Genomic DNA, 23,070 nt, shown 5'->3' on the forward strand with positions numbered 1-23,070 from the left:
GTAACAGATTGTGACAGAGCTGTATGTGCCATAATAATATTTTACAGTCCAGCTGATACCTTGTTGCACTTAGAATCCTCTAGAGAAGATCAGGGCGCACTTCGCTATTATCCATAACAAGATAATATCTGTCTCCCTCTATATTAACAAGGGAGGACATGGCTAACAATGATCCCATTGAGTTACACAGTATGATCTTTTTGTTTGATAATACACTGGTCAAAAATCATCTTGCTGTTTAACTGTTGCATTCTTGCTGCTTAGTGAATTACATCAACAAGCAATAAGGGAGCACTATCTCTCAGTATAAGCTTGCCAAACTATTATTCTCTGGTGTCAGCTTAGAACAGTGTTTCCATACCATGGTGCCTCCAGCTGTTGCAAAACTACAACTCCCAGCATGCCCAGACAGCCGAAGGCTGTCTGGGCATGCTGGGAGTTGTAGTTTTTGCAACAGCTGGAGGCACCCAGGTTTGGAAACAGCAGCTTAGAACACAGATCTTAAAGGAGAACTCCAGACCATAAAAATCGTCCCCCATAATGCCAGCAGTAAAAAAAATAAAATAAAGATGTACATACCTTACCCCGCTCCCCTGGGGCCTCCGGTAACCGGCTCCGGTCTCCGCCGCAATCCACTTCCTGGTTGCCGGTGGTCGGATGAATCAGCCAATCACCAGCCGCAGCGCAGTCCGACTCGGCCGGCGATAGGCTGACAGTGTGACGTTTTCGGCCCCGGCCGCAGGTGCCGGTGTAGTGAAGAATTGTGTGTCCTGAAGCGTTTTCACACTGCCGCTTAGCCTATCGCCGGCCGAGTCGGACTGCGCTGCGGCTGGTGATTGGCTGATTCATCCGACCACCGGCAATCAGGAAGTGGATTGCGGCAGAGACCGGAGCCGGTTACCGGACGCCCCGGGGGAGTGGAGGAAGGTCTTTTTTTTACTGCCGGCACTATGGGGGACAATTTTTATGGTCTAGAGTTCTCCTTTAATAAGTATCCTTTAATTTATCCTTTAGTATCCTTTAATAAGTATCCTTTACTCAATGATTCCTAAAAGAGTAATCAGTGTGCAAATACTATGCGCAGTTTCCAACTATTGCTCTCTGGTGTCGGCCAAGGAAAATTGTTATTACCCTAGTGCAAGTAGGACAGTAGAGTGTACAGTGTAATAATACAAATATAGGGACACAGACCAGAGTATAAATAGCAACATAACAAACAAGTACAGTGATCCCTCAACTTACAATGGCCTCAACATACAATAGTTTCAACATACAATGGTCTTTTCTGGACCGTTGTAACTTGAAACCAGACTCAACATACAATGTACAGACAGTCCAGATATGTGAAACGTGTCAATGGCTGTAAAAATCAACCAATCAGAATGGGCATTCACTGGTACAACACCTGTATTACAGAAGTACATGCACTGACTGGCTGTCTGGTAGCACCCCCTACAGTACAGGGAGGTATTACATGTTCTGCACTGCTCTTTACCTGTACCACAGTTACCTGCTCCTTTGGACACCAAGTAAGGTCAGCTCCATTTTACTTTTTTAGGACATTGCGTGTAGTGTACAGGACCCTGAAGAAGCTCCTGTCCTCTACATAGACAGCGATTTACAGCTTCCAGCAGATCTTTCTTACTTTTATATATAAGGACTTGCTTTATCTATATTAGTTATCTACCTATTTTTGTTTAATCCTCACTTTTTCCTATTTTTGGATGACATTTTGGTGGCTTCAGAACCAATTACCAGGTTTCCATAGAGTTATGGTCTCAACATACAATAGTTTCAACATACAATGATCGTCCTGGAACCAATTAATATTACAACTTGAGGGACCACTGTATACAGTACAAGAGATATTTGTACCTGCAATGTATTGATTCTAGTAAATCTGTGTTTCAATTCATTTTTATTGATATTAATAACAGTTTTAAAACATTGCGCCACTTTTCATCACTTTACCACTTTACCATCTTTCCTAGGTATTATATTTTGTTAGGATTGGGCAGTAACATCTAGTGGGCTACTCCACTCATTGGCCGGCATTTATCATTGTAGGTGTACATGAAGCATTTTTCTACACCTTTTTTTAATGTTCTGGTAATGTGTAGGAGCACCAAATTTATTAAAGGGTACTCCGGTGGAATACTTTTATTTTTTATTTTATTTTTTTATCAATTGGTGCCATAAAGTTAAACAGATTTGTAAATTACTTGTATTAAAAAATCTTCATCCTTCGAGTACTTATCAGCTGCTGAATACTACAGAGGAAATTATTTTCTTTTTGGAACACAGTGCTCTCTGCTGACATCTCTGTCCATTTTGGAAACTTTCCAGAGCAGCATATGTTTGCTATGGGGATTTTCTCCTACTCTGGACCGTTCCTAAAATGGACAGAGATGTCAGCAGAGAGCACTGTGCTCGTGATATCAGCAGAGAGCACTGTGTTCCAAAAAGAAAAGAATCTCCTCTGTAGTATTCAGCAGCTAATAAGTTCTGGAAGGATTAAGATTTTTTAATAGAAGTAATTTACAAATCTGTTTAACTTTCTGGAACCTGTTGATTTAAAAAATAAAAGTTTTCCACCGGAGTACCCCCTGAAATGGTCGCAGAGCATTTGATAAATTTTGTGCAGGTCACATTTTCTGAAATTTTTCTCTTCACATACACTAAAAAGCTAAGTCTGGGCTGGTGTAGTTTTAGAGACTTTTCAGTGTTTTTTTTTACCTTTTTTGCGCCTTTTCACAAAAAGGCGCAGTTCATAGGACCCTTCCATGTCATGTGTATTGCAAACCAAAAGGCACCTTTTCTAGACACAAATAACAGTCTAAAGACAATGATAAATGTCAGCCATTGTGCTTAGATATTTAGATACTTTTTTGCAATAAATATATAAGATACATTTGTGTTTCGTACAGGTACAGTATTATATAGATTTGTGAATGGCAGGTATGTTAGATACATTTGTGTAATAAATATATACAATACATACAGATATTATATAGATTTGTGTATGGCAGGTATGCTAGATACATTTGTGTAATAAATATATATGATACATACAGATATTATTTAGATTTGTGTATGGCAGGTATGTTAGATACATTTATGTAATAAATATATAAGATACATGTGTGACATACAGATATTACATAGACTTATACATGTCAGGTATGTTAGATACATTTATGTAATAAATATATAAGATACATGTGTGACATACAGATATTACATAGACTTATGCATGGCAGGTATGTTAGATACATTTATGTAATAAATATTGGGTGACATACAGATATTACATAGACTTATGCATGGCAGGTATGTTAGATACATTTATGTAATAAATATTGGGTGACATACAGATATTACATAGACTTGTGCATGGCAGGTATGTTAGATACATTTATGTAATAAATATATAAGATACATGTGTGACATACAGATATTACATAGACTTGTGCATGGCAGGTATGTTAGATACATTTATTTAATAAATATATAAGATACATGTGTGACATACAGATATTACATAGACTTATGCATGGCAATTATGTTAGATACATTTATGTAATAAATATTGGGTGATATACAGATATTACATAGACTTATGTATGGCAGGTATGCTAGATACATTTATGTAATAAATATATAAGATACATGTGTGATATACAGATATTACATAGACTTATACATGACAGGTATGTTAGATACATGTATGTAATAAATATTATGTGATATACAGATATTACATAGACTTATACATGGCAGGTATGTTAGATACATGTATGTAATAAATATTGGGTGATATACAGATATTACATAGACTTATACATGACAGGTATGTTAGATACATGTATGTAATAAATATTATGTGATATACAGATATTACATAGACTTATACATGGCAAGTATGTTAGATATATTTATGTAATAAATATTGGGTGATATACAGATATTACATAGACTTATACATGGCAGGTATGTTAGATACATTTATGTAATAAATATTGGGTGATATACAGATATTACATAGACTTATGTATGGCAGGTATGCTAGATACATTTATGTAATAAATATATAAGATACATGTGTGATATACAGATATTACATAGACTTATACATGACAGGTATGTTAGATACATGTATGTAATAAATATTATGTGATATACAGATATTACATAGACTTATACATGGCAGGTATGTTAGATACATTTATGTAATAAATATTGGGTGATATACAGATATTACATAGACTTATACATGACAGGTATGTTAGATACATGTATGTAATAAATATTATGTGATATACAGATATTACATAGACTTATACATGGCAAGTATGTTAGATATATTTATGTAATAAATATATAAGATACATGTGTGATATACAGATATTATATAGACTTATACATGGCAGGTATGTTAGATACATTTATGTAATAAATATTGGGTGATATACAGATATTACATAGACTTATGTATGGCAGGTATGCTAGATACATTTGTGTAATAAATATATAAGATACATATGTGACATACAGAAATTACATAGACTTATACATGACAGGTATGTTAGATACATATATGTAATAAATATTATGTGATATACAGATATTACATAGACTTATACATGGCAGGTATGTTAGATACATTTGTCATACAGTTTATACCTGAGGCGAATACTAGATATATTTCTGTGTGATGTGAACATGAATTATATTTGTTTGATCTAAATATTGTTTGTATGACATAGTTTCAGTGCAATTGCTGATCTTCTTCTGCCAGGCTAGACCGTATATCAGTGTTTCCCAACCAGGGTGCCTCCAGCTGTTGTAAAACTACAACTCCCAGCATGCCCGGACAGCCAACAGCTGGAGGCCCCCTGGTTGGGAAACACTGCCGTATATAGTAGACCAGACCCAGCTATCACATTACCGGGGACAGCAGTACAGGGGGCAGCATTACAAGCATGAACTAGAGAAGCATGTCAGAGGGAATAGGCTCCAAATGCACATTATCAGTGGGCGAGAACCAAGGAGGGGGTAGGGAGGGATCCTTGTGCATGCCAGCCTGCCCCTCCCAGCCGAATAATACCTGCACATTGCTCTGTCCCACTTCTCACTTCTTGTCATCTGTGAACAGAAGAGACAGCCTGGGAGCTGTGTCCTGACATCACCTGCAGTCCATGACCTGGAGTATTGTGTTCTCCATAGCTGGACTGGGATCCTGCAGCTCTGCACAGGGCAGGGACATGGCTTGGAGGATGCAGAACCAGGATCCTCAGACAAGAGCTCTACATCTTGTCTACTTCTTCACAGTGACTTTCCTTGCCTGGGGACAAGCTCAGCCTGTATCCCCATCCCTCCATGCAGAACACATTGTAGTGAGCAACCGAGGAGTCCGGGTGCCCTTTGGCAGATCAGTGTTTGTGGATCCAATAGAGGACCTGGTCCTACAAATGCAGCCTGGAGACAAGTGTGTTGTGAACGTGCTGGACAATGACCCCCTGTCCCAGAGACCTGGATCCCTGATGCCTAAAAAGTTTCCATGTGACTTTGGACAAGGAGAAGTGCGATATACTCACCTGGGCTCCCGCAGCCCCCAGCAGGACCGAGTGAAGCTGCAGCTGAGATATGATTCCCCTACAGAGACTCTGATCCTGCCCTTTGTCATGGAGGTGGAGGTGATATTCCAGCAACTTGAGATCGTCACTCGCAATTTACCCCTGGTGGTGGAGAAGATTCATGGACCCAGTGTCCCCATTGATAAGAAGGTTCTAGGTTTCTCCTATGATCCTGCTAAGGAATCCTGCAAAATCACTCCACTTCTTGGCTCAGGTGGCTTGCCAAGGTATGGGCACTTAGTAAACACGACCACCATCCACCAGCAGGGCATTGACTGCCATACCTTTACCAGTTCTGGCTTCTATTACCTGCACACTGCCCCTCATAACTCCCCAAATAGAGATTACCTGCCCATGAGAGTGGACCTGACTAGTACAAATGGGGCAACAAGGCAAGAACACTTCCACCTGACTGTCAGAATCAAGGAGGGAACTGAGAACACTGCTCCTCGCCCCAGCTTTGTATCCATGCTCATGATGGAAGTTGACCAGTTTGTTCTGACAGCCCTGACTCTGGAGATGTTGGCAGCAGAGGATTTAGAGTCTGATCCTGGGGATCTTATCTTTAACTTGACAAGCTACCTTGATGCAGAAACCTCTGGCTACCTGGTAAGCACCGATGACCAGAACTTGCCCATAACTTCTTTTTACCAAAGAGACTTAACTGAGTTGAGGATTGCATACCAGCCCCCATCCAGTGAGTCCTGGCTGGAGAGGATTCTGCAGCTGGAGATGCAAGTGATAGACACAGAAGGTGCCTCCTCTGAAACCTTTGCCTTCATGATTGTAGTGAAGCCCATGAACACACTTGCTCCCCTTGCTACTCGCAATTCTGGACTGTGGCTTCTAGAGGGTCAGTCAAGGCCCCTGTCTGGTCCAGGATCTGGAATGGACAATCTGGTGCTCAGTGATGAGGACAATTTAGAGGAGGTGAAAGTGAGTGTGGTAGGTGGACTCAAACATGGGCATCTAGTCTTGACACATGAGACCAATACTGCTAACAGTAATGGGAATGGCTTCACTTTTACTCCACAAGAGCTGCACTCTGGACTTGTTATTTACCAGCATGATGGTAGTGATACTTACAGTGATAATCTGATTCTCAGGCTGGATGATGGAAAACACCAAGTGGAGCTACTTTACCCCATCACAGTGTCCCCGACTGATGATGAACCCCCAGTTCTCAATGCCAACACTGGACTCAGCCTAGCAGAGAAAAGCCTGGCCCTTATCTCTCCCTTCATGTTAAGTGCTACAGATATTGATTCAGAAGACTCCACCATTCTCTTTGTGTTACAAGAACCATTAAGTCAGTTAGGAGAATTAGTGCTCAGACAAACTGTTACTCCTGCTGAAGGTGAGGAATGGAAACATCTTCCCGAGGAAGAACTGTATGAAAAGGTGGTAAGTGAATGGTACCAAAAAGACATTGTAGATGGAAAACTCTACTATAGGCATGTGGGGCCACACAGCGCTGAGACAGTGTTAGACCAGGTGCTGTTCAAGGTGCTGGATGATAATGATCCACCTAACTATTCCGGACTGCAAGTCTTCACTGTGCGGATAGAACCTGTAGATGACATTCCTCCTGAGTTATTCCAAGGGACAACTTTACATATGACTGTTAAGGAATATGAGGTGACCCCTTTTAAAAGAAAGCACCTTCGTTATACAGATATGGACACAGATGATAGAAATCTGAAGTACACCATACACAGTCATCCAAGGGACACTGACCCCAACCACCCAGTCCTGACTGGTCATATAGTGTTTACCGACCTGCCAGATGTCCAGGTGACCTCTTTTACACAAGCCCAAATTAACCATCACAAGATCTCCTACAGGCCTCCAGAAAAGGAACTGGGGATTGTTGCAAAAGTTTTGCAGTTTAACTTCACTGTAGAAGATACTTCAGGCAATTCTGTACAAGGCACTTTTACAATATTTTTGCAACCCGTAGATAACAAACCCCCTGAAATCACTAATACAGGCATTACAGTACAAGAGAGGGGTTCTTTCATATTTACAAAAACTGAACTTGATGCAACAGATCAGGACACTGACACAAAGAACATTATGTTCAGCCTCTCCCAAGCCCCAACACATGGTCAAGTACACTATAAAGATGAGTTGATGTCAGTGGGAGAGTCATTTGGACTTCCTCACATAGAACTAGGTCATCTGTCTTATGTCCATAATGGGGATGAATCTAATAGTGATTCCTTCTCCATTGTAGTTAGTGATGGCATTCATGAAGTCCCTGTTACAATAAGAATACATGTTAAGCCAGTAGATGATGAGGCCCCAACATTAATGCTTGTTGGTGGCCTTTTGGGATCTTCCTTAGAAGTTCTTGAGAGGGGGGAAACTGAGATCACTACAAATGTTATCCAAGGCACTGATCCTGACACAGATGACCTAATGCTTACCTTTATTGTGGAGAACAGTCCTAGAAGAGGGGAAATATTGGTAAATGGTGTTCCTGCTGAGAGATTCACTCAGCAAGAGCTTCTTAATGGAGATGTCATGTATGCACATACTTCAGGAGAGATAGGCATTCACAATCAGCAGGATTTCTTTAACTTAACCATTTCAGATCTTTCTGATGAATGGGTAATAGGAGGAAACAAAGTGCAGGGTGTGAAAGTACATGTCACCATTTTACCAGTGGACAGTGAAGCACCTAGAGTAAAATTGGGAGATCAGTTCTCTGTATTGGAAGGAGGTAAAAATGTGGTGATGCCTGAAAACCTTGATGCAGAAGATGTTGATACACCAAAAGATGAAATATTGTGCACAATTATTGTCCAGCCCACATCGGGATACATGGAAAATATCTCTCCTGCCCCCGGCTCTGAAAAGTCCAGATCTGGGATTCCAATCAGTGCATTCACAATAAGGGATATCCGTCTTGGCCATATATATTATGTTCAAAGTATTCATCAGGAAGTAGAGCCCATAGAAGACAGATTTACTTTCCGCTGTTCTGACGGTATCAGTTCTTCTCAGCCTCTCTTCTTTCCTATTGTCATAATCCCAACCAATGATGAGAAACCAGAAATGTTCACTCGGGAGTTCATTGTTATGGAAGGTATGAGCCTTGTGATTGACACCCCCATCCTCAATGCTGCTGATGCAGATCAACCTGCAGATGAACTTCTCTTCATTATTACCAACCCTCCACAACATGGTAGGGTAATTCTGCAGCAAAGCTCCTCTCTCGTCTCAAACTTTACCTTGGAAGACATACAAGAGAGCTCTAGCATTGTTTATGAACATGATGACTCTGAGACAAAGGAGGACAGTTTAAGCATTCTTCTGACTGATGGACAGCACAGTGTAGAGAAGAAAATCCTTGTAATGGTTATTCCTGTGGATGATGAGACACCAAGGATGGAAATCAATGATGGACTAGAGATTGACATAGGAGAATCTAAGTTACTTACAAACAAGGTGCTCAAAGCTACAGATTTAGATTCAGATGATAAGTCTCTAACTTATGTCATTCAGTTTGGCCCCAATCAGGGGCTCCTGCAGCAACTTAATCCAGATGGAACAGTCCTGGGCAACATCACAGTGGGAATGAATTTTACACAGGACGAAATAAACAAAGAACTTATCCAGTATACCCATACAGGCCAAGAAGGTATACGTGACCTTATAAAATTTGATATCACCGATGGAATTAACCCATTCATTGACAGATACTTTTACATTAGCATTGGTAGTATTGATATCGCATTCCCAGATGTAATTAACAAAGGAGTCACATTAAAAGAGGGAGGAAAAGTAACACTGACCACAGACCTTCTAAGTACAAGTGACATAAACAGTCCAGATGAGAATTTAAGGTTTAGCATCACTAGAGCACCAAGTCGTGGACATCTAGAGAGTACAGACAAGCCTGGAATTCCTATTACAACCTTTACCCAACTTCAACTGGCAGGGAACAAAGTCTATTATATCCATACCTCGGAGGACGAGATGAAGATGGACAGTTTTGAGTTTGAAGTTACAGATGGATACAATCCTGTGTTTCGTACATTCAGGGTTTCAATAACTGATGTGGACAATAAGAAACCAGTTCTTTCAATCCATACTCTTGTGGCAAATGAAGGAGAAAACAAACTTCTTACTCCCTTTGAACTAAGTGCAGAAGATATGGACACTCCTGACCATTTACTGCGATTTACAGTCACTCAAGTACCAGTGCATGGGAGCATTCTGTATAACAACAGTCGTCCAACAACTACCTTCACCAAACAAGATCTGAATGAAAATCTGATCACCTATAGACATGATGGAGGGGAATCTACTGAAGATAGTTTTTCTTTCACTGTAACAGATGGGACACACACCGAATTTTACGTTTTCCCTGATATTACATTTGAAACTCGAAAACCCCAAATGTTAAAAATTAAAATAAATTCACTGGATAATGGAATTCCACAAATTACAGTCAATAAAGGTGCCACAACATTAAGGCTCCTTCCTTCTGGACATCAAGGATTTCTTATCACTAGTAAAGCCCTAAAATCAGAAGACAGAGACAGCCCCAATAAGTTGCTAAAATACAGAATCACAGATGGTCCAAAGCACGGCATTATTCTCAACATGGCACATGGCAATGGAACCACAAGAACATTTACACAGGGTGAGTACTAAAAACTTATACTACTAAAAATGTACAAAGTAAACTAAATATTTACATACTTTGCTTTCAATAAGGCCCTATCCATATACAGTGATCCCTCAACTTACAATGACCTCAACATACAATAGTTTCAACATACAGTGGTCTTTTCTGGATCATTGTAAGTTGAAACCAGACTCAACATACAATGACAATCTGGACAAAGACAGTCCAGATCTGTGAAACTTGTCAATGGCCGAGAGAACTGACCAATCAGAATGGGCAATTTACTGGTAAAACCCCTGTATTACTGAAGCGTATGCACTGACTGATGTCTGGTAGTGCTCCCCTACAGTACAGGGAGGTATTACATGTTCTGTACTACTCTTTACCTGTGTCAGGGTTAGCTACTCCTTTGGACACCAGGTGAGGGAGACTCCATGTTACTTTTATAGGACATTGCATGTACTGTACAGGACCCCGAAGAAGCTCCTGTCCTCTACATAGACCAGTGTTTCCCAAGCAGGGTGCCCCCAGCTGTTGCAAAACTACAACTCCCAGCATGCCCGGACAGCCTTTGGCTGTTCGGGCATGCTGGGAGTTGTAGTTTTGCAACTACTGGAGGCTCCCTGCTTGGAAAACACTGACAAAGACAGTGATTTACAGCTCCCAGCAGATCTTCATTACTTTTATATGTAAGGAATTGCTTTACATATATATATATATATATATATATATATATATATATATATATATATATATATTACGGTAGTTATCTACTTATTTTTCTTTAATTCTCACTTTTTCCAATTTTTGGATGACATTTTGGGGCTTTAGAACCAATTGCCAGGTTTCCATAGAGTTCTGGTCTCAACATACAATGGTTTCAACATACAATGGTTGTCCTGGAACCAATTAAAATTGTAACTTGAGGGACCACTGTAATGTTTTTGGGTACATTGTTGGAATACATTGGGTTACTGGCAAAAAGGTATGCTGAGGTATACTGCAGTGTACATAGGTGTGGCCAATGAATAATTGATTTTGTGTCCTGCAAAAAAAAAGTAAAAGTTCAGGAAATAGAGAGATTGTACCGTAGTCACAAGCATAGTACCTATGGTCCATTAAACTCAATTGGCCTGTATATTTTGGCATATTTGACATGTAGCGGCAAATCACCAGAAAACTTCATATGAATGGGAAAAGTAAGGATTCACAAAAAGCACAAAATTATTGGGACACAGCGCCCCTGGCAGATTTTAATTACAAGATGATATATTGTAATGCCTTTTACTAAATGGAATTTAGAATAAAAGAAGAAATTGTACATAATAGTTAAATTAAAGGGGTACTCCAGTTGAAAACTTTTATAAAATTTTTTTTTTTTAAATCAACCGATGCCAGAAAGTGAAACAGATTTGTAAATTACTGCTATTAAAAAAATCTTAATCCTTCCAGTACTTATTAGCTGCTGAATACTACAGTGGAAATTCTTTTCTTTTTGGAACCCAGAGCTCTCTGCTGAATCACGAGCACAGTGCTCTCTGCTGACATCTCTGTCCATTTTAGGAACTGACCAGATCAGCATTTGTTTGCTATGGGGATTTTCTCCTTTTCTGGACAGTTCTTAAAATGGACAGAGAGGTCAGCAGAGAGCTCTGTGTTCCAAAAAGAAAATAATTTCCTCTGTAGTATTCAGCAGCTAATAAGTACTGGAAGGATTAATATTTTTTAATAGAAGTAATTTACAAATCTGTTTAACTTTCTGGCACCAGTTGATTTAAAAAAATAAAATAAAAAAAGTTTTCCACCCACCGGAGTACCCCTTTAATTTACTGCAATATAATGTAAATGCTGCCATGTGTGTTTTTTGTATTTCATATTTTTTTCCTTTTCTATTTTTCATAGCTGACATTGATGATGTAAAAGTCTGCTATGTCCTGAAGGATGGGGAGAATGCTACAAGTGATAGCTTTCGTTTCACGGTAGAAGATAATGGTAAGTTCGTAAAATTCAGTTTTGTGATTTTTTTTTATGAATGTAGGCTTGGATGTTTATCAGAAACTTTTTTGATTTTGGGCTTTCCACTATTACAAAGCTATTGTAGCATTGTCCTATTTCAGTGTTTCCCAACCAGGGTGCCTCCAGCTGTTGCAAAACTACAACTTCCAGCATGCCCGGACAGCCTTTGGCTGTCCGGGCATGCTGGGAATTGTAGTTTTGCAACAACTGGAGGCACCCTGGTTGGGAAACACGGTCCTATTTGGTTAAATTGGAAAATACTGCAAAACCTTGCACTGCCACTACATAAAAAACAAAGTTGGCTTTTTAGGCTATGTAAATTATATAGAATCTGTGGCCCAATGTAACACTGATGGCTTATCCTGAGGACAGTTCATTCATTTTAAAAGGCTGGATAACCCTTTTAGGCCATGTGCCTACAACAGAATTTCCAATTATAATCCGAAGGAAAAATTCAGTTTAGAAATTCCATTCTTTTTAATGGAATACTGCTGCACCACACACAGCAGAATTTTTGCAGCAGAAACATTGGCTGCGGAAATGAATTGACATGTCAATTATTTCATCGGAATTCACTCAGGAATGCATTGCCATCTATGTAATTCGGAGCGGCCCTAGTACTGGCATGCTTTGCCAGCGCCTGCTATTTGCGGAATGTCCATCCTAGTTTTCCGGGCACACATTCTGCAAAAATTATGCAGTATAAACATAGCCTTAAAGGGGTATTCCGGGAAAAAAAATATTTTTTTATATATCAACTGGCTCCAGAAAGTTAAACAGATTTGTAAATTACTTCTATAAAAAAATCTTAATCCTTCCAATAATTATCATCAGCTGCTGAAGTTGAATTGTTCTTTTCTGTGTGGCAACAGGGCTCTCTGCTGACATCTCTGCTTGTCTCGGGAACTGCACAGAGTAGAAGATGTTTGCTATGGGGATTTGCTTCTACTCTGGACAGTTCCCGAGACAGGTGAAATCAGAGAGCACTTAGACAGAAAAGAAAAACTCAACTTCAGCAGATCATAAGTACTGAAAGGATTAAGATTTTTTAATAGAAGTAATTTACAAATTTGTTTAACTCTCTGGAGCCAGTTGATAGATATATATATATATATATATATATATATATATATATATATATATATAATTCCCTGGATAACCCCTTTAATTTGGAATATCTGCAACAAATCTGCAGAATTTTTGATTGGTGTGAACATACCCTAAGAATATCAAATAGTATCGCAAAGAAGAAACAGTTTGGGGCACTCACCATATTGTAGAAGAATCTTTTTTACTACAACAACTTACAGATTTTTTTTTTATAGCAGGTACAACCAGTGCAGGGGGCAAAAGTGTGGGGGAGCTCCCCCGCACACTTTTGCCCCCTGCACTGGTTGTACCCGCTATGAAAATCCGTAAGTTGTTATCATAAAGAAGATTCCTCTACAATATGGTGAGTGCCCCGAACTGTTTCTTCTTTGCGATACTATTTGCTATGTGAACACTACCCTAAATATCTTTGAGCACCATCTAGCAAGCAGATAGTGAATACTATAGTTGATTATCTGCAGCCACAGACCCTAGGTGTAGACAGTTTAACCCCAGCAGTGCCAGGGACACTACCTTTTATAGACTGAGATACCCTAAGAATATATTCACACGTTTCAGACCTGCTTTAAATAAGTTACAGAAAGTCCATAACAGACAATTTGCAATATCTGCAGCATTTTAGTCCTTTGAGGAAGTACCCTTAGGGAATGTTCACACAATGCTGATCTACTGATCATTTGCAGATCTACAACTGATCTGCAATTGATTTTAAATACATTGGCCCAGATTTGCATTGACCAATCTGCATTGTGAATTTTCTCATAGCAACCAATTACAGCTCAGGTTTCATACCTTAACAAGCTCTGGTACATTGAAAGCTGAACTGTGATTGGTTGCTGTGACGGATCCTAGAGTCACCCTACCTACTTGGATGGACTTTAGGACATTCCTTCACAGTTGCTAAGGGCAAATTAGCCATATTCTTATTTTAGGCACATTGTTAAATCTAGGCCATTGATCTAGATTATCAGCAAATGATAAACAGCGTATCTGCATTGTGTGAACATACAGTCATGGCCGTAAATGTTGGTACCCCTGAAATTTTTCTAGAAAATGAAGTATTTCTCACAGAAAAGGATTGCAGTAACACATGTTTTTCTATACAAATGTTTATTCCCTTTATGTGTATTGGAACAAAACATAATGTCACACCAAACTCCAAAAATGGCTCAACAAAATTATTGGCACCCTTAACTTAATATTTGGTTGCACACCCTTTGAAAAAATAACAAAAAATCAGTTGCTTCCTATAACCATCAATAAGCTTCTTACACCTCTCAGCCGGAATGTTGGACCACTCTTCCTTTGCAAACTGCTCCAGGTCTCTCTTTTCGGAAGGGCGCCTTTTCCCAACAGCAATTTTAAGATCTCTCCCCAGGTGTTCAATGGGATTTAGATCTGGACTCTCCAGCGCTTTGTTGCCATGCATTTCTGGGTACATTGTGACGTATGTTTGGGGTCATTGTCCTACTGGAAGACCCAGGATCTCAGACACAAACCCATCTTTCTGACACTAAGCTGTACAGTGCAACCCAAAATCCATTGGTAAGCCTCAGATTTCATGATGTCTTGGACACATTCAAGGCACCCAGTGCCAGAGGCAGCAAAACAACCCCAAAACATCATTGAACCTCCACCATATTTCACTGTAGTTACTGTGTTCTTTTATTTGTAGGCCTCATTCCATTTTCAGTAAACAGTAGAATGATGTGCTTTACCAAAAAGCTCTATCTTTGTCTCTTCTGTCCACAAGACGTTTTCCCAGAAGGATTTTGGCTTACTCAAGTTCATTTTGGCAAAATGTAGTATTGCTTTTTTATGTCTCTGTGTCAGCAGTGGGGTCCAACGGGGTCTCCTGCCATAGCGTTTCATTTAATTTAAATGTTGACGGATAGTTCGCACTGTCACTGATGCTCCCTGAGCCTGCAGGACAGCTTGGATATCTTTGGAACTTGTTTGGGGCTGCTTTTTCCACCATCCGGACTATCCTGCATTAACACCTTTCATACATTTTTCTCTTCCGTCCACGCACAGGGAGATTAGCTACAGTGCCATGGGTTGCAAACTTCTTGATAATGTTGTGCACTGTGGACAAAGGCAAATCTAGATTTCTGGAGATGGACTTGTAACTTTGAGATTGTTGATGTTTTTCCACAATTTTGGTTCCCAAGTCCTCAGACAGTTCTCTTCGCCTCTTTCATTTGTCCATGCTTAGCGTGGCACACACAGACACACAATGCAAAGACTAAGTGGACTTCTCTCCTTTTTATCTGCTTTCAGGTGAGATTTTTTATATTGCCCCACACCTGTTACTTGCCCCCAAATGAGTTTAAATGCTTAAAACAATCAAATTTTTCCACAGTTTTGAAAGGGTGCCAATAATTTTGTCCAGCCCATTTTTGGAGTTTGGTGTGACAATCTGTCCAATTTGCAATTTTTCCTCCCTTTTTGGTTTAGTTCCAATACACACAAAGGGAATAAACACGTGTATAGCAAAACATGTGTTACTGCAATACTTTTCTGTCAGAAATACTTCATTTTCTAGAAAAATTTCAGGGGTACCAACATTTACGGCCATGACTGTACACCAAAGAAGTTTTATGAAACTTTTGATTTTGATTTGATCAATGTGAACACAACACTCAGTACTCCTGACAGTCGGCAGAATATTAGAGCCACCTGTCTCCTTTTTTGCTTACACAGGTTTAGTACCATATATACAAGTGTTTATGGCTGATATTGCAACCCAATCCCAGTCAAGTATGGGACAAGGATTTTGTGCATTACACAGCTTTAACTTTATACACAACAGTATACCTGTGTAAACAATGAGGGGATGCAGAGCCCTGGCTAATCCTGGTTGTTTGACTCCCATATGATCATCACTACCTAAAGGGATACCCCGAAAGGGGAAAAAATGTATCATCTGGTACCAGATTTGTAAATTACTTCTATTTAAAGATCTTAAGCCTTTCAGTAATTATCAGCTGCTGTATGCTAAAGTTGAAGTTGTGTAGCTCTTTCCATTCTGGCCACAATGCTCTCTGCTGCCACCTCTATCCGTGCCAGGAACTAGCCAGAAGAAGAGCAAATCCCCATAGCAAACCTCTCCTGCTCCAGACAGTTCCTGATATGGACAGAGGTGTCAGCAGAGATCACTGTGGCCAGACTGGAAAGAACTACACAACTTCCTCTGTAGTATACAGCAGCTAAGTACAGGGATTAATATTTTTAAACAGAAGTAATTTATCTGATGATGGTTCCAGTGGCAGGATATGTGTTTAAAATTTCTGGCAACTTCTAAGCTTAAGGGTTGCCCCGAGATTATTGCAATCTGAAGGCAGATTTTCTGGTTCCATACACTCGCACATGATTTCAGATCACAATAGTCTTGGGGCAGGTCTCTGGCGTTAGGACCATCATTAGGGGTTTGCTTTAAGCCCTGAAAAATACCTCCACATAATGTGACAAACAGTATTTTTTGAAACCTAAAACCATCTCTGGTAACAACTAGTATAGGAAAATGAACTTACTGTCGGTGAGTAAGAACATTCAGAAAGCAGCGCTACAACATGCCCTCAGGTGCTCTGTCTTGTAGACAGGTTTTTACAGATTCACAACACTCTAAACTGATTTTGTGCGGATATCAAGTTATCTGATGACAAATACAGTTGAGGGTTTCGGAAGCTTTAACTATTCATGTCATTGTAGCAGCTCAGAGGATCATCCTGTCATGTTTAGCTTTAGCTGGATAGCTTTAGCTAGCATAACTAATGGGCACAATGGAATCCGCAAAATGCCTCTAAATGTGCCAGTCAGGGAGCCAGAAAATGTTTTGGGACTTCAGCACAATCTCTAAGCAAGGATTTGGGCATACTCCTTAAAGGGGTACTCTGGTGGGAAACACATTTTTAAAAATCAACTGATGCCAGAAAGTTGTAAATCCTTCCAGTACTTATCAGCTGCTGTATGCTCCACAGGAAGTTCTTTTCTGGAATGATTTTCAGTCTGACCACAGTGCTCTCTGCTGACACCTCTGTCCATATCAGGAATAGTGTTGAGCGGCATAGGCCATATTCGAATTCGCGAATATTCGCGAATATATGGACGAATATTCATCATATATTCGCAAAATTCGCATATTCGTAATATTCTCGTTTTATTTTCGCATTCGCAAAACATTCGCGTATGCGTAAAATTAACACGCGAAAATTAACATATACAGTCAGTATAAGCGAAAATTTGCATATGCGAACATTAACATATGCGAAAATTAACACATAATCAACATAAGCGAAAATTCGCATATGCGAAAAATTAACACATGCAAAAATTAACAAACAAAATTAGCATATCGAAAATTAGCATATGCGAAAATTAGCATATGCTAATTTTCGCATATGCGAAAATTAACGCGCCAGTCTCACACAGCAGTATTACAGACTTCTTTACACCACACAAGCTGGAAGCAGAGAGGGGTGATCACTGTGATGTGTACTGTGAAAAAAAAAAAAAAAAAAAAACTAATATTCGTAATTACGAATATATAGTGCTATATTCGCGAATATTCGCGAATTCGCGAATATGCGATATTCACGAATAAAATTCGCATTGCGAATATTCGTGAGCAACACTAGTCAGGAACTGTCCAGAGTACAAGCTAATGCCCATAGCAAACCTATCCTGCTCTGGACAGTTCCTGATACAGACAGAGGTGTCAGCAGAGAGCACTGTGGTCAGACAGAAAAAAAAACTCCAGAAAGAAATGCAACTTTGTGTGGAACATACAGCAGCTGATATTTTTAATAGAAGTGATTTACATATCTGTTTAACTTTCTGTCACCAGTTGATTTAAAAAAAAATTTTTTTTCCACCAGAGTACACCTTTAAAGCCCCTTGATAAGTATTTCAGAAGGACATTTAATATATGCCATTGCACTCAATAGTTCATAAGTCACTATACAGCTACCCAAATATACAGGGTGATTTTAGGTACTTTCTTGTTAAGCTACGGAAGGCTTGTTAAAATATTCACAAGGAGATTTCTGTATTTCAGAACCAATTTTACTTAAAAACACACAAAATGTATTTAAAATAAAAAAATTTAGACTGTAAAAACATTTAGAAAGTGTAATATATTGTTAGTGACATATAGCTTGCATTTGGATGGGTTTCATCCACCAGCCCATAGGGGGAATTTATCATTATCTGTAGACTACATCTTTGCTCTATATTTCCCGCAGTCAGGGCTGCCATCAGAAATTTTGTGGCCCCTTACACAGCTCTCTGCTTCCTGTGCTAACAGCCTCCACAGAGCCGCTGCTGCACCTGAAGCCCGGGCTGGAGTGACAGAACGGAGCCGCTGGCTCCTTCCTATTTGGTCAGCCGCCGCAGCCGAGCACATGCTCAATGTTGTGTGCCTCTTAAAGGGGCACTCAGTGTTAAAAGCTGCGGTCGCTCGTGGATTCGGGACAGATGTCCCGGATCCGCAGGCACAGCCCCCCCGCTCACCTTCTGGCCCAGTCACAGGGGGCACGATGGGGCCCGCAGATGAAGGGTCCGGTTATGCACATGCAGGGACTGTGCCAGCACCGGTCCCAGCATGTTGCAGCCCTAGGGCCCTGGGCCCCTGACTAGGGTACTGGCTGTACCCCCGTGATGGCGGCCCTGTCCATAGTTCCTTTTTTTTTTACTTTTTGCGAGTGTACAAGACGCTTTTCTCATAATTGTTTAAGTATGTCAGAATCAAGTTGTTTTTCTGCAGTGGTCAGAGTTTATCATTTGCAAATGTTTGCACTATGGGTTAAAAAGGTTGCAGATGAGGAACCATACAAAGGGGTGTACCGAAGTGTAATTTCTAAAGAAATATGCATTAGTACCATATTTATCACATACCGTGCGACCATTTAATAAATTTGACGCATTTACATATTATCACTACACAAATTAAAGGTGTAGAAACATTGTTTACTTATACCACCTCCCAAATTCCCTCCCATGTGTTTCCACTAGAGATGAGCGAACTTACAGTAATTCGATTTGTCACGAACTTCTCGGCTCGGCGTTTGCTGACTTTATCCTCCATAAATGAGTTCAGCTTACAGGTGCTTCGGTGGGCTGGAGACTCTCTCCTAGGACTGTATCCACCTTTTCCAGCCCACCGGAGCCCCTGAAAGCTGAACTAATTTATGCAGGCTAAAGTCAGCAACTGCCAAGCCGAGAAGTTCGTGACGAATCGAATCACTGTAACTTCGCTCATCTCTAGTTTCCACTTTTTTAGTTTTTTTTGGCTATTTCTTCAATAGGATTTCTATTGAAGACATGAGTGAAAAAAATTAGCCTAACCCACACGGTGTTCTATATGGCATTTTTCTCTCCCAGAGACTTCTATGTGAAAAAAAAAAACAAGATTTATGCCCAAAAAAGGCAAAGAAAAATGGCAAAGATGAGTTAAAAAAAAACACCAAAGAAAAAAAGACTAGTGGGTTTGGCATTTTAGAAAATCCTTGTTGACTTTCAGCTGCCATCTGGCCACAGAGTTTTTTCACTAAACAATGCTGTGTAGGACTGGGGGAAGAATGTTTTTGCAAAAAAAAAAATCCAAGTGAAAACTTAGCCTTAGTTCACACGAGCGGATTCCCAGCGCGTATTACGCTGCGGATCAGCCACTGAAGGACCACTGTATGCTGCCTTTACAGGTGCCTGCTCGGAGCGGCAATCCGCTGCTACGAGCAGACACACCGCGAGGGGTCCTTCAGTGGTGGATCTGCAGCGATCCGCTCGTCTGAACGTACCCTTAAAGAGCATTTCTATATAAGTGTATCACATGTATCATTGACCAGCAGTTACGTTTAGTATGAAGCCTTTAGAGCATTGCTCTCCAGTCTATTTAACTTAATCACAGGGTTTAAAGTTTCTCTGGAGAGGTGGTCTCCAAACTGTGGACCTCCAGATTTGCAAAACTACTCCCAGCATACCCAGACAGGGTTGTAGTTTTGCAACAGCTGGAGGTCCACAGTTTAGAGACAACCTCTGTAGAGAAACTTTACACTCTGTGATTCAGTTAAATAGACTGTGTCCTAAAAGGTTGCGAAATTGGTTTCCTTAAAAAACTACAATCTGATTTAATGAACCGATAACTGCGTAAACATAGCTATGCTGGTTCAGGTAGATAAAAAAGATAAAATAAAAAATCCTATATTGCTACATTGTTTCCCCTAGCTGTCAGTTGGCACAGTATAGCATATATGTTACCATACAACATGTATAAACCCATTTATAAAAGAGTGTTAGTTGAAAATGCCTCTACTGTATAATTTCATATGAAGGATACAAAAAAAAAAACACAAGTATGATACTTGATCACATTGTATCCTATAATTTCTTCTATAAACTGAGAATAGTTGTCAGAAGGTGAAAAGGTGTTTGCTCCTACATGTGGGTATTAGTGTAGAGTTTTTACAAAAGCAGCAGGAATTTCATTCACCAGAGAGAAAATGGGAGTGATCTGCCATTGCACGTGAGCTGAGGAATGTTCTCCACATACATGTATGAAGGTTCTGGTGTCCCAGGTTACAGGACAGCTGGAAAGATATTCCCTCATAGAAGACGACCATCATTCTACATCTGTGGTGGGATGTTGTTAGTAACCTATACTCAGAAGATTTTATGGTGGCAATTAGAGAGTAGAATAGAGATGACATAAGTTATTTGGACTGGTATTGACTTGTATAGGACATTTACACTTTACTAATTGGAGATTTTCCTAGTCTTAATGATGGAAAATATGGATTTTATTAAAGACAGGAGGCAAGCATTTTGCATATCTGTCTTTTACTGCTCAATAATGTAAACAAATAGCAGCAAAATCTATATATATATAAAACTCAATGGCTCTCATTTACTTAGAAAATCGGGTTGTAAGTCTATGTTGCTTTCTTACCTGACTGCTTTTTCCCCTGGCATTTAGTATTATGTCGCATCCTGTTTGTCGCAAGTGGGTTTTGTTGGTTTTGGTTTCCAACTCCTCTGAGTTGTAGGGAAAAAATCCACAACAATTCAACAAATTCGGGTTGGAAACCTTTATAAATACGTGGGAAAGCTCAGAAATGTCGGGTTACGCCCCTTTTTCGGGTTTGGGAGAATCCACATCGGGTCCGTCGGGAAAAAATGTTGCATTTTGTCGCAGACTGGCGCACGATGTCTGCGACATGTCGCAGACAAAGATGCGCCAAAAAACAACAACAAAACAAGTTGGGTTTAGAATAGTAAATGAGGGCCAATGTGTGTGTGTGTGTGTGTGTATGTTCCACAATCACGTCCAAACGGCTAAAGGTATTAACATGAAACTTGGCACACATGATATTACTTATATGTCAAGAACAAAAATAGGATAGGTAATTTAACCCTTACTCACCCCCATTTGCCAGGGTCGGGGTTTTTGTTTAACCCCTTAAGGACCGGGGGGGTTTCCGTTTTTGTATTTTTATTTTTTTGCTCCTTGCCTTTAAAAAATCATAACTCTTTCAATTTTTCACCTAAAAATTCATATGATGGCTTATGTTTTGCGCCACCAATTCTACTTTGTAATGACATCAGTCATTTTGCTCAAAAATCTACGGTGAAACGGAAAAAAAATCATTGTGAGACATAAATTGAAAGAAAACCGCTGTTTTGTAACTTTTGGGGGCTTTCGTTTCTACGTAGTAAATTTTTCGGTAAAAATGACACCTTATGTTTATTCTGTAGGTTCATACGATTAAAATGATCCCCTACTTATATAGGTTTGATTTTGTCGTACTTCTGGAAAAAATCATAACTTTATGCAGGAAAATTAATACGTTTAAGATTGTCATCTTCTGACCCCTATAACTTTTTTATTTTTCCGCGTATGGGGCGGTATGAGGGCTAATTTTTTGCACCATGATCTGAAGTTTTTAACGGTACCATTTTTGCATTGATAGGACTTATTGATCGCTTTTTATTAATTTTTTCTTGATATAAAAAGTGACCAAAAATGAACTATTTTGGACTTTGGAATTCTTTTGCACGTACGCCATTGACCATGCGGTTTAATTAACGATATGTTTTTATGATTCGGACATTTCCGCATGCGGCGATACCATATATGTTTATTTTTATTTACACTGTGTTGTTTTTTTTATGGGAAAAGGGAAGTGATTCAAACTTTTAATAGGGAAGGGGTTAAATGATCTTTATTCACTTTTTTTTGCAGTGTTATAGCTCCCACAAACTGATCTTTTACATTGATCAGTGGTTTCTCATAGGAAACCAGTGATCGATGATTCTGCCGCTTGACTGCTCATGCCTGGATCTCAGGCACTGAGCAGTCATTCGACGTTCGGACAGCGAGGAGGCAGGTAGGGACCCTCCTGCTGTCCTGTAAGCTGTTCGGGATGCCGCGATTTCGCTACGGCCACTGAGCAGCCCACTGAGCTAACCTGCATGGTTTCACTTTCACTTTAGACGCGGCGATCAACTTTGAACGCCGCGTCTAAAGGGTTAATAGCACGCGGCACCGCGATCAATGCCGCGCGCTATTAGCCACGGGTCCCGGCCGTTGTTAGAGGCCGGGCCCAACCCGCTATGACGTGGGGCCACGTTATAGATTGGGAGCGGACACATGACGTTCCAGTACGTCATGTGTCC

At 39.9% G+C, this 23,070-nt stretch overlaps 1 protein-coding gene across 1 annotated transcript in view; it reads left to right on the top strand.

Moving 5' to 3' along the window:
* Positions 1-4,886: 4,886 nt before the first annotated feature.
* Positions 4,887-23,070, top strand: part of FREM3 (FRAS1 related extracellular matrix 3) — a 79,147-nt gene continuing 60,963 nt past the window's right edge. The window contains exons 1-2 of the mRNA XM_056562881.1: positions 4,887-10,290; positions 12,178-12,267. Coding sequence (XP_056418856.1) covers positions 5,199-10,290; positions 12,178-12,267 — 5,182 coding nt within the window. The 5' untranslated portion in view covers positions 4,887-5,198. The remainder of the gene's footprint in view (positions 10,291-12,177; positions 12,268-23,070) is intronic.

This window comes from Hyla sarda, chromosome 1 (assembly GCF_029499605.1).
Source record: "Hyla sarda isolate aHylSar1 chromosome 1, aHylSar1.hap1, whole genome shotgun sequence".
In the NCBI taxonomy this organism is placed as follows: Eukaryota; Metazoa; Chordata; class Amphibia; order Anura; family Hylidae; genus Hyla; species Hyla sarda.